This window comes from Episyrphus balteatus, chromosome 2, assembly GCF_945859705.1.
Source record: "Episyrphus balteatus chromosome 2, idEpiBalt1.1, whole genome shotgun sequence".
Taxonomy (NCBI): Eukaryota; Metazoa; Arthropoda; class Insecta; order Diptera; family Syrphidae; genus Episyrphus; species Episyrphus balteatus.
The window spans coordinates 68,476,286-68,490,087 of NC_079135.1; the positions used below are offsets into that span (position 1 = coordinate 68,476,286).

The 13,802-nt window shown below is 30.6% G+C and overlaps 1 protein-coding gene across 1 annotated transcript; it reads left to right on the forward strand.

The window, feature by feature from the left end:
• Positions 1-8,880: 8,880 nt before the first annotated feature.
• On the forward strand, positions 8,881-9,931 carry LOC129911719 (uncharacterized). The gene is made up of 4 exons (XM_055989592.1): positions 8,881-8,982; positions 9,163-9,381; positions 9,447-9,563; positions 9,700-9,931. The coding sequence occupies exons 1-4, from the start codon at positions 8,935-8,937 to the stop codon at positions 9,862-9,864; spliced, it is 549 nt and encodes a 182-aa protein (XP_055845567.1). The 5' UTR covers positions 8,881-8,934; the 3' UTR covers positions 9,865-9,931.
• Positions 9,932-13,802: the final 3,871 nt, after the last annotated feature.

Here is a 13,802-nt window from a genome sequence, read left to right on the forward strand (position 1 = left end):
ACAAAACTAACAATTAACATATATTACATTATATATAAGTTTATTCCAAGTTGCTAAAAAATATTTACATACACTGCCGCTCATCTGAATAGGTTCACATTTTAGTTCATCTTACTTTTAGCCTGTCTTGGTATTTAATGCAATGGCACATCTTTTTTATATATGTAACGAGAGAACATCTTTATGCGCTTAGTTTAGGAGAAAAAAAATTGTCTTGGGGCCTACCGTTCTTCTCACACGGTAGCTAGACCAAATCTAGTCAAAAAATCGAGCATATTTTTTGGCTCATCTGAATAGGTTCAAAAGCAAAAAATGTTAATAAATGATGAGTTGCATTTGTCTGTTTGACTCAAAATTGTGTCTGTAAATAAATCTGATTGTGTATAACCTGTAAGGATGAAAACGGGTCGTGAAAAAATCTTTAGGCGCGGAAAAAATGGGGAAAATAAAAGAAGTCTTTGAATCAGCCCGAAACCAACGATGCATTGGGACAAAAACAAACGCAAGTTAAAATTTAGTAAGCAGTTATTTGCGCAATATCCAAGGGTATAGATACAACATTAAAAGTCGATGCAACTCAGTCACAACATGGGCCGATAGATGTGCAACGATCACAACAGCATGACTTCGGTCTAAAAACTAAGCTGAAAACCGGTATAAAATGCAGTTTAACGACAACAAAACGGGTTGTTAGAAGTGGTTAACATTTGAGAAGAACAAATCTTCGCAAAAATTACCACTTTATAAACCACGGAAAGAAACTCGCCGACAATAGTAAAAAAAAAACTGTGTTACAAATTGCAGATCGAAAATTTTGTAGAAGGAAATAGCTTTGCACTTAATGACACTGCCTTCACAGTTATCTAAACACATTAAAATAATGCTTCTCTCTACGAAGGTCATAAAAATAGGAATTTACCGTTCAGCGCCCACTAAATTAATTTTTTTTTTTTTGAAAAATCACCGGTTGCAAATTCGACTTTCACGACATATTTTTTTTTTTTGAAGTGAAAACTTCTTTAGTATCGTAGTGATTTGAAACAAGATGAAACGAAAACGCGACACGACTTCAACTTGTTATAACTTTTTTGTTTTAATAGATAGATGAATGAAATTTGCACTGTAGATAGGTAATTAAATAAACTATAATTGTACAAAATTTCAATTAATTTCATATTCAAAACTCAGAGATAACGGTACAAGGATGTTCCTTTTCAACACACGTTATATCTTTTGATTTAGTGCACATACAAATTTGATTTAACTTTAATACGCATGCTGATAACATAACCTTTTATTTGATATATCACACATAACGGTAGGTGCCCTACAAGTTACACAATCTTAAATTGAAAAAAATTTAAAAATACCTCAAAACACCTGTGGAGATCTATTGTCGATGACCAGCCACCAGTGTAGGAAGTACCGTTATCTCAGTTTGAAATATCGACATGGTTGGATTTAAAAAAATCTTACTTTCTTTGTAGGCATGGTAGAAATATGATTGATACGTCATATAAAAAGTAAAATAAGCTTTCAGATGATATTTTATCATAGGTTGTCATTTAAAAAAATATATTTAATGGGAGAAAAAAGATTGATTTTTGTACTTTTTTGATGAAAAAATTGATTGGGTTCAAAAAATTCTAGCTCTTTTTGTAGATGTTGTATAGACATGGTCGATATAAATATTTTGAGCTGAAACAATAAGCTTTTGTGTGATATAAAATTTATAATAGGTGGTTGGATTTAAAGGTGATAGAATAAAAAAAGGTAGACTTTTTCGATTTTTTTTTGCAAGAAAAATGATTTTTTAAGGTTTCACTTCTACCACGTGTGAATTGCACAGATGATTTTTTTTTTTTTATTGTAGGCGAGTTTCTTTTCGTGGTTTGTAAAGTGGTAATTTTTGCGAAGTATTGTTCTTCTTAAATGTTTCCCACTTCTGACAACCCGTTTTGCCGTCGTTAAACTGCATTTAGTAATGGAACTGTACTACCCTTAGAAAATTCAGTGCCCTTCGTGAGCATCTTCCCACTTCACTCCTCATCCCTCTTGCCTACAAACTCACTGCTTAGGCGATTGAAAAATCACTGTGTAGCCAGGCACTTAAGTATGAATAAGTTGGATAAACTGTCAAATTTGAGCGCTACAAAATCTTACATAGAAAAGTTTACCATCCACGGATGATTAATATGGAAAATATGTTTGCACGTAAGTTAAGTTTGATTTTAAATAATCTTTTTTACTGGCATTTTTTAAGCCATGTTCCTTCGTATTTTGTAAAATAAATATGGTTAAGTAGAACATAAACTGCTTAAGTTCTACAATTTCTTCCCCCTAAGTTATGTTCAACCTAGTCGGATTTATTTTTTAGTTTGACGTTCGTGCAAACCGCTAAGTCGAACTTAGCAGTTTATGTTTTACTTAAGGATTTAAGTATCGTATCAGCAAATGGGCCTAAATTGTTCAAAAACAATTAAAATCAACTGACGTTTGTGTCCATTTGACAATTTGATTTGAAGCTCTGTGATATATCGCATGAAAGTAAATCATGGCTAGGTTGAACATAAATATTTTTTGGCAACTTGGAATAAACTAAGTAAAATATTTGTGATATGTTCGATTTGGCTTAAAAGCTAGCTAAGATTCAAATTTATGATCCGTATGAGCAAATACATACATACATATGTACCTGATCTGCCAAAATGGCTATTTTTCATTTGAGGTTCTCAAAAATTAATGTTGTCAAACAGCTTTAGAAACAGCTTTGGAAACTGCTCGTACATTTCGTGGGCACAAAGCCAAAACCACGAATCTGCAAAATTGTAGTTTTGAGAAAAACGACTTCAAAGTTTTGGAAACTCATGCAATCTTATGGAAACTTGTGCAACGGAAATTGATAGTTTAGGCTTCAAGGCAATAGATGGAGGATTGAGATCGACGCAGTAAATAGATGGACCGATAACAAGTAAAATGATGCATTAAAGTGAAAATGTCCAAAAATGCAGATTCGCGGTTTTGGCGTTGTGCCGACGATTTTAGGTCCGCAGAAATGGTATATAGTAAGCTTTAACATATTTTTACTTGCGATATAGGTACTATAGGATAGGGCAAGTTTAGGATTCGTAAAAAAAATCGAACTCGAGATAACAATTTTACATGACATTACGATGATGGAGAATGCCAAAAAAGTGGGTCCGGCAATTCTGTCTGTCTGTCTGTCTGTCTGTCTGTCTGTCTGTCTGTCTGTCTGTCTGTATGTACCTCGAGCTACAGCCTAAACTATTCGAGTGATTTTGTTCAAACTTGGTAGTTAACAGTTTTTCCAGTGATTCCCTAGAGGACAAATTGAAATTTTTTTTTTTAGGACCAAAACTAACGGTACCTGTCATATAACGGAAATAGAAAAGTTAATTTTTTTCAAAAACGGCTCTAACGATTTTGATTCAAATTTTTGAGTGTAGTATTACACATAAGAGCCAACTTTCGAAATAAAAAAAATATTTTTTTTTACCGTTATTAACGGTACCTTTCATAGAACGGTTTTTTTGATTTATGAATATCTCGTTCAAGACCACCCCAATTTCAACGAAAATTTTATACAAAAGCGTTTAGGTAGAGGTAATATTAAAATTTTAGAAAATTTCCAAAAAACTCATTTTTGGATTTTTAAAAAATATTTCAAAATTTTTTTTTGAAAAATCAGTTTTTTGAAAACGGGCTTATGAAAAATTTTGAAATTTCGTTTTTATGCGTAAATAAATTATTTCTTCAAAATGGCATACCAACTTTTTTTTTGAAAAATGTTAGAAAATTTTTATATATAAAAAATTAATTTTTTTAAAAACGGCTCTAACGATTTTCGAAAATTTTTTTCTAAAAATTCCTTTTTATACAAGAAGTAAACTGGCATACTTGTTTTTTTGTAAAAGATCATTTAAAACGGTATTTAATTATGTAATTATAAAAACAGATTTTTTTTTCTTGAACAATTTTTAAATTTTCTTAATTTTCTTGAATAAAAGGCTTTAACATAAGAGTAACTTTAAGCATAAGAGCAAGTACGTGCGACCCCAGTCGTGCATTTTATTTTTTAATAGTACCTATATTTAAAGGCTAAAATCACCAAAAACTAGAAAACTCGAGTATTGTTTGGAGTTTTTGAATACGAAGATAGGAATAATTAATACAATATACCGATATCAAGTTATTTAAGAGCCAATTCATTAGCCATATAAATACCAGCTAAGGCTTTTTCCTACGAATAAAAGTTTTTTATATTGACATTTATTGTTCTGATATTCTAACTAACGGTTGAAAATCAGAGCGAAGTCTATTATTACTAAATTTATAAAAAAAACTAGATTCATTGAAAGAAAAATTTCGTTTAGACTTTAATGAAATATGTATTTTAATTCTTATTTGCAATAAAACGTTCATGACCAATTTAATCAAGTAACATAGCATCTAATGGTTTTTTATTAAAATTATTATTAATCATTTGGAAGATCATCTTGATTTTGGTCTCTTTGGATTTTGGCTGATGGTTTATTGGATATCTGTTTTTTTTTTTAAATATACAAAACCAATATAATTGTCTAAAACCGATTTTTAAAGGATGAAATCTTATAAAATTATCTCATAGCAATTGGTATTATTCAGGCATACATTATGTACAGATTTTATTTATTTTGTCTGTCGACCTTTTGATCTTAGCTGTCTCTTATCACAAAATTTCAAATTCATTATGTATGTATTTGTATGTATATTATTTCAGTTTTTGTATTAGAAACGTGAGAATAAAATCAATTTTGTTTTTCTGATTTTTTTGATACAAATCGAATAAAATGATTTATTTTGATTTAAATTAAATAAGAAGGAATACAAAAAAATCAAATTCTTATTTTCGAAATGCATTTTCATCTAAAAAAAACCTTACGTCATATATAATATATTTATTTCAAATTTGGATTCCAATTTAGTACATATATCAAATTTTTTAATAGGTGAAAATTTTCGCAATTCTCATAGTAGATTCTAAGACTGCTTTTACTGTGCTTTTATTCGTCAAAAGTTGCCATTAGTAAAATATAATTTGGTTCAGCAAAAGAATTATATATTTAGATTTGTTGGTCATTGTTTTTTAATATTTGTCCTTAAACGTAAGTATACTCAGAGAAAAAAATAGTCATTTTAAACTAATTTTTTTCCTATTTTCATAGTTAAAATATTAAATAGTTAAAAAAAATCATTTGTGGCTATTTTATTTCAATAGTATTTTCCAAATTAACTATTATAATAGTCATTTCTTTCTAACTATAAGCATAATAGTTAAAAATAACTATTTTAATTGTTACGTAATTACTACGGAATAGTCAATTTTAACTATTTTAATAGTTATTTTTAACTATTTTCTTTTCGTATGTGACTATTATAACTATTTTGTAATTATTTTCTTTTAGAAAATAGTTATTAGCAAAATTTCAGTGATTTCTATAAAGTGACTGCAAATAGTAACAAAATAACTATTTTTTTCCCTGAGTGATATTAAGTACCTACTTGATCAAAATAGTCAAATTTTGTATTTAAAATTTATTAAATTATTATGTGATTTGATAATTCTCTAATTTTTAATGGTGACTTTAAATAAAAAGAGAGCGCCAAAAATGCACTTGAGTAAAAAGTATTTTTATCGCTTTGGCAAATTTCGCGCTAGATTGTTTTTTTTTTTTAATACAAATAGTTTTGTATAAAATCTTAAATAATTGGTTTTACGGCTGGTACCGTTATATTTTTGAAAAAAAAAAAGAATTTTTCATCAAAAGATAGACATTGTTTGAAGACTAGCAAAATACTCATACTTTTCTAAAATTGGTATAATGTCAGGTAAGGGTAACTTTTCATTTATAGACAAATAGACATAAAGTATTTTTCGTACTCTATATATACCAATATCTTTCAGTGTACCAAATATTCTTCTGATGTCACATCCAACACAAATGCATTCTAAAAAATTAATATCAGTCGTGTCTCGTGTTCTTTTCACAGATTATGCGAAGAGCATAAGCGTACTATTTTTGCAATTTCGGAAGCCTCGACCTCGACCCTCACGAAAAAAGTACCCATACTCATATCAAGAATAATGGCTTTGAGTTTGTCAAAATATGAGATTCGTTTCTCTCATGAATTTTGATTAGGATTTTGACCCCATGATAACGACTATGTATGTATATATTTTTGTTTTTTTTAATTGTCAATCGTATTTAATTGAAATAAAGTTCAAAAAAATTGTACTAAGGTACACGAATATTAAATCTTTAGACAGGCAGTCAACAACAGACAATAATTTAAAAATACTATACGTAATCGATCTATTAACAATAACGCCCATTAGTTTATTCTGCCGGCTTTCGCTGATAAAGATGCTTAACCTTTGGAAGATCAATACAGCGATACGGAAATCAAGAGACGAGACTATTTCATTTTGAGTAGGTATAAAGTAGTGCATAGTAGTTGACTTAGACTTTATAAATTTTCCGTATTTGGTATATCAAATTGTTTACTTATAAATTGATGCTGCCCTTTAAAAGTGCAGAGAATACAGGGTGACTTTTTAAACTTTTAAATTAATTGTGAAAAAAAAATTAATTTTCTAATTGTACCTACTCGTATTAGGTTTCTCACCAAACTCCCTTTATAAAAATATATGTAATCTCAGAAATTTGAACTTAAAAATAGTCTACTAATAAATCCGATAGGGTGTTTTTAGCGAAAGAGAAGGGAGGTGAAGGTCAACAAAAAAGAAAAAAAAGTTTCATGAATATGAATGAAAGAGTGTTTTCTTTAAATGTGGAAAATCTTAATATTTCCCACACTACGAAATATCAGTTTCAAAAACAGTGCTTGTTCATTTGAGAGCAAAAGTGCTGAGAGTTGTTTTTTTTTAAAGTTACTCAACTCTTAGGAGGTCTGACGCGTTGGAAGCTCTACATTATACAACTTTAGTCTTGCTATATGATTTCCAACTCATGACGAGTATTGAACAGATGGCTTTTTCAAAATTTACACCAACTTAAAAAAATGTAAGTTCTGAATATCTTCAATGGTCATTCAATTCAATTCAATTCAATTGTCATTCATCTTTGAAATAAAGCCTTGTAATCAGGTAAACAAAGAATTAATCAAAGTCCAAAACGATCTTGCATGGTAAAGAGCAAAAAAAATTTCAACTTTTAGGATGGTGTTGGTTTCGAAAACCGTTGACGCAGGGTACATTCTGATAAGGATGACATGATTTTTCTCCTTAATGAAGCAAGGAAGCTGCCTGAAATGGAATGATTTAGGTGGATAAGGCACTTTTTTTTTAAAGTACCTTATAACGTTCAAAATGTGAATACCAAGCTGTTGAATATGGGTATTATTACATTTAATTTCAGCTCTTTTCGGATGTGATAATTTAAAACAGCCGCAAATAGTTTTTCGGCCGAATACCGAATATCCGGCCAATACCGAATACTCGGCAGCCGTATATTCGGCCAACTATGTTACTTCTACGTGACTTTTGACGTGTTATAAACTGCCTTATTAAATTACATTCCACGTGGGGCATAAGCTTAAAAACATTTTTTTTTTGTTTTGTGAGAAGCTGTAATTTTTTACGAAGATAGACGTCACCTAATCTTTTGCTACCAGCGAATGCTCAAAAAGTAGTTTTTATTTAACACAACTAACCCTTACTAAATTTTAAATGCTAAAATAACAATTTTTTATATAATAATCATTTTTATCAAAAAACAAAACCGACTTCCATGGATAAAAAAATGTATGGTTTTTCGAATAGTTCCTTTGGTCAGAACTGATCGAAATGGGACCACATTGCAGCCACCAGCTTTCCAATACAAAAGGAATTATCAAAATTGGTTCACTCAGTCCAAAGTTATAAGGTAACAAACAAAAAAAAATTAAAAAAAAAAAACCGAAGTCGGTAAAAAAAAAACATTTTTTTGAAAGATAAAATAAATGTCTTTTTAATTTTCTCTTTTTAAGTTCGGAATTCGGTCGAATGAACTATTCGGCCGAATACCAAATATCAAAAAAGCAGGTACTACCGAATAGTGGCCGAATATTCGCAGCATCTCTAGTTTATTTTTACTTTAGAATTAGTAGGTGGCAGGTGCATATCCTTAAAGAAAACACACATTAGAACTTTTAATTAAGGTTATTTGAGGTCTTATTTGCCTTTAGTAATCGGCCATTTCCTACGTCTGTTTAACATCCGCCCAACGAGTTTTTGCTATTTTTTTTGTCTTTGTAGAGTAGAATGGTTTGGTCAATATAGTAGGTATATATAGGTATTCTTAAATTCCTACAGGCTTGCTGAATTCAAACCTTATATTATTATGAACATTAACCATTAACAATCATGTGTTCAACACACATTAAAGTTAAACTTACCAGTTGGCATTTGATAGTTTGAATATTCTGGACTTATAAAAGTGAGTCTTAACAATTTAATTTATTACATTGTACATACATATAGCAAACTTTTCAATATTATAGGTAAACTAGATTTATTCTAAATCTACTTCGCTAAATCTCGGATACAGAGTAGGTTGAAGCATAGTATAATAAAAATGTTTTGAACTGATGCTCAAGAAATTACTCTTTTCCGGACACCCTGTTTATTACAAACGAAAACTTAGACTTTTGTCACAAAAAATACATATTTATGTACAATGTACATATCTACATACATTTCGATGAAGCACAACAATATGCGTATCATGCATATTATAATTATTGTTGTCTTATTTCGCTGATAAGTATAATTCAATTAGATGGATTTTGAATATAAAATGTATTTGATCTTGCTTTCAGACGTTAGTCTTGTGTTGCAGTTACCCGTAGTCGGACTATAAAATCGTTTCGAAAATGTCTGGAAAAACTTTCGTTGTTATTTGCGCTCTTCTTTTCGTTCAAGTATGTCTAATTGTTCAAAAATATCTTTAACATTTTTTATATCGATCATTTAATAATATAATTTATAAAAATGTATGAAAAATCGAAAAAAAACTTTGAACTGTTTTTTGTTGAAGAAAATGATCGATATGGACCTATTCTGCGTTGTCTAAATTATACAAAAAATTATTATTATTTTAGCTTGCATCAGCAAGAGTTGCTCGCGATGCACCCGCAAATCCCGAATTGCCTTTGGCTGATTTACTCAGCAAGGCTGGTGATATGCTAAAGGAAGTTCAAGGTAAGGTGTTCGAAGCTGTCGGTGTCCAAAATCAGGAACAATTCAACAATTTCGTTGCCACTGAAACCAAAGCCTACGCCACCAAATTGGACGGTCTTGCCAAGGAATTGAAGAAGACTGTAAATTAAGCTAACTTAATATTTTTAAGAATTTTGGTTGTAACTCGTTATTTATAAAATTATAGGCTGATGAAAACATTGAGAAGATCGGAGAAAGCGATGCTGTTAAGCAGTTGCGTACTCGTGTCGATGAAGCCATCAACAATTTGAAGAAGGATAACCCAGAGGCTGCAAACAATGTTGTAAGTTTTATAGATTTTAGACCTTTTTTATAGCGATTTTTTTTTATTTTAAAAATTATGTAAATTCTTATAAAAATTGATTTATTTTCGCTCGAGTTTTAAACGATAATTTTGATTTCGTATTTGTAAATAATAGGACCAACTAACCAAGACCACCAAGAGCCTCATCGAAGGAATTAGCAACCTTGGGGACAGTGAATCCGCTAAGCAAATTAAGGATATTGGAAACCAAATTTTGCAAACCACCGTTGATGCTCTTAAGGATGTCAACACCAAGATTCAACAAGCAGGAAAAGCCTAAACTATGCACTCGATTAAATAAAAACAAGGATTAAAAAAAATATTAATAATGTTTTCTTTTTAACCCACTTTAACTGTATTTTTTTTCTGACGTAACTCAGAATTCAGTTTGGACTTCGTGAACTGATTTTGATGATACTTTTTGTATTTGAAAGCTGGTGCTTTCCATTTCAATTTCAATTTTGTCCAGTTCTGACTGGACATCCATGAGGTAAAAAAGTTTCGATCCATAGAAGTCGGCAAAATTTTGCAAATCTGGGACTTGATAACAATTTAGTTAGTAACTTCCCTGATTCAATGAAATTCATATAAAAAATTTTTTTCAAAACAAATTGGCCGGATTTTCACAATTTTATTCGAAATAATTAATTTTTGAATTAATCAAAATAGAAAAATACTATGGTGGGACCCACAATTAGAAATTGCAGGGTTCCGAATCCCTGAATCCTGGTCCATTGTTTGATTCCCGAAAGCCCTAGGATTATAGCTCTTCAATATTGGAATTTCAAGAATTAGGTAGAGACTAAAAAATAATTTTTATCATGCAACTAAATTAAAATTTATAAATTCCGCGATTGGACAACATTTCGGGATTGTAAACTCTACCCATATCTAGTTATCGCCAAACAGGCTCCTTGAACATTTTACTGGCTCCTTAAAATGTTCATTTCCCATTTATCAAAGTTTGGCTCTTTAAAGTTTGAACTTGGTGATTTACAGGGTCTGGTCACCCTGACATTTTTTTTTGTTCATGTTTTTTAAATTTATTTTTAACTATCCCTTAAATTGTAATGAATGAACAAATTGAATCATTTATTTGCAAAACATGATAAGTCCATGATTTTAAATATATTCTGTAGAACTCTTGCCTAGCTACAAAATACCGTTTCGTTTTTAATTTTTGGATCGATAGCTCAAAAGATAAAAAATAAAAACGCTTTTGGACTTATCATACTTTGAAAATAAACGGATGTGAAATTAGTTTTTAAATGGATATGCAATTTTGCTTTTAGCTCCAATCTATCAAACAATTGTATTTGAGAATTAAATACAATGTCCGGACTGCTTATTTAACTTTAAAGTAGCTTTAAACTTAAGATTTTCAGCCATTAATCTAATATACCATTTACACAAAAAGAAGCTGTTGTTTATTTTCAAAAGATGATAAGTCCAGGACTTATTCTGTTTTTGATACTAAAAAAATATTTCGCGTAGCTGTAAAATCGGATATAGATGGAGTAGATACTTCATATTTTAAAGACAGACGTGGTTATCCCTGGAGTACAAATTTAGTCAAAAAAACGGATTTTGAAAAAAAGTGGACTTATCATGTTTTGCAAATAAATGATTCAATTAAGGCCTATTGCGTACCGAAACATTCAAAATTGGACAAGTTATGGCCATTTTTTGAAACGAAGATTGACCCACTATGGTCGTTTGACTTACTTTCTTTTGCAATTGTCTCGCAACTACATTTTTTGACCTGGTACCTTCGACATCTCGGAAACTACTCATCCGATTGCTTTCAAATTTTGTACTAAATACTCTTCAATATAATATCTACAATGTAGCGTTATCTTTTTGATAACTGGATACCTACCTTTTGTTTTTATTAATGTTTATTAATTTGACGACTCACCATATTTTTTCTAAAAGTCCAAATTGAAAACGGCTACGCTACATGGTAGTAACACTTCTAAAAATATGTAACTTCATTTTACATTTTTTTTTTGTTTAGATGTACCATAAGCGAGTACCAGATGGGACAAGGACCGCGCGTTTCGCGCCATTTATCAATATTTTCAAACCAAATTTTACCATGTTATTCTTGATTCCTTATTGATATTGAGTTAAAAATATTCCGGCCTATAGCTTTGGATTTATTAATTATAAACAAAAAAGTGAATTTTTTGGTCTTCCTGGTGGCCAGACCCCTTGAGTCTCCTTTAAAAATAAAGCTTTTTATAACAAAAATCTACCAGAGACTTGGAGAGAAATGTACAATTTGCTTACATTTTTTATTTGTATGTATTACAAGTTTAATTTTACGCCTGCATTATTATGAAAACCAAAAAGTATCAATAAAATGAAAAAAAAATTATACTTATTGTCTGATAAGCAGTTATGTGAAAGTTTAAAATAATCACAAACCTCATACCAAAAAAAAAATTTGGATTTTTGGCTGCGGTTATTTTTGGTTCCAAGATTTTTCAAATTCGGCTCCTTGCCTCTAAAATGTTCTGGCAAAACTGCCCACAATAGATATCTCATTGATGATGCCCATGATAAGAAGACGCTCTGTAGTCCAGTCATTTTTGTCATTTTTAACCCCAATATCTACGGAAAATTTCCTAGTGAGTTGAATTTTGGTATAGGTATACCTTCATTACCGCGTTGTTATGAGGATGTGAAAAATTGACATTGATATCGTGCCGGCTTCAAAAGTTATAGCGGTCAAGAAAATCAGTTTTTCGCAAATATCTCGCGACATATTGTTCGTCGTGAAATTATCTAAAACACATGCCTATAATATTTTTTCTGTAAAATCAACCGTTTTGGAAGTAGAGCGCAGAGAATGTGACTAGATTACACTCACGTACGAAAAAATACATATTTTTGGTTTATTTTGCTCAATTTTTGAGGTTTTTATCGAAGTAGCTTATATTTTTTTGGTCTAATTTGCTTATTTTACTGTGTTACTATGGATTTACTACAAAAAATAAAAAATGTAGACAATGGGACAAAAAATAATATACAGAAGGGAAAACCAGGTTTTTTGGAAATTTTGTATGTTCCCCTTTTTGCAACAAGGTCTTTCATTATTTAGAACTCACTGTTGAAACATGGTTTAATCATAAGTTTGAGCTTGTTATCAATAGGTGTGTTTTTTATTACAACCGGTCTTAACTAGACAAAAAAAACGCAGTCTGGGCTAAGCAATTTACATGTTAAATACAACAACACCTTAGCCCCTTGGGCTTAGTTGTTTAGCCCGGAGATTTCTCTGGGCTTAACTTTTTGAAGAGTTTTAAATCTGTGCTACCAAACAAATTTTTCATAAATTGGTTAGAATTTGTTTAAAAACGTGAAAACTCACGTTTGGAAGGACAAAATGTATTAAAATAGTTTTGCTAGCATACATTTTTGTATCTCTTTGTAAAACATACATGAAAAATACAAGAAAATGACAAAAGCGAAAAATATGACAACTCTAAATTTTTGTTGTGTCTGCTGTTTTCGGAACATTCAATATACAGTGCTGCCAAGAGTTCAGGTTAAGCCCCGAGGCGTTTTTTTTGTCCAGTTAAGACCGGTGGTAATAAAAAACACACCTAATATTAAATTACCATTAAGTAGGGTAAGGTGGTATAAGAGTGCGCATTTTAGACAAAACACCAAATAAAACAATAACAAAAAGAATTTAACTACTTTTTCTATTTAGTCTTCGATTAATGGTTCCGAGAAAATTTCGAATTTTCCTAGTTACTTCCATTCCCTTGTTTTTTGTAAAACTTGTATTTGGTTTCTTTTTGGTAGGAATTGCTTTTTCTAGCTGCTGCTTGTGGTATATGGACAAATGCCAGTTTTTTTGAAGCCTTGGATAGCATTAACTGCTCTTATAACCCGCGCACTCTTATACTTCATGATGGTGCGCACTCTTACACGTTCAAGCCTGGTACGCTGCTCGCGCTAAATTTTAGCTGAGATAAAATTCCCATACAAGTTATCGATAACTTGTATGGGATCCATTTTATCTCGGCTAAAAATTTTCGATAATTTGTATGGGAGCTAAAATTTAGCTCGAGCAGCGTACCAGGCTTCAGACATGTAATCGAAGAATATATATGTATTTCACAATGCACTTTATGACCAATCTTCCGTGTTCCTCTAATGTTTTCTTTTTGTCGACTTTTCAATATCCCATACTTTGTTTATTGA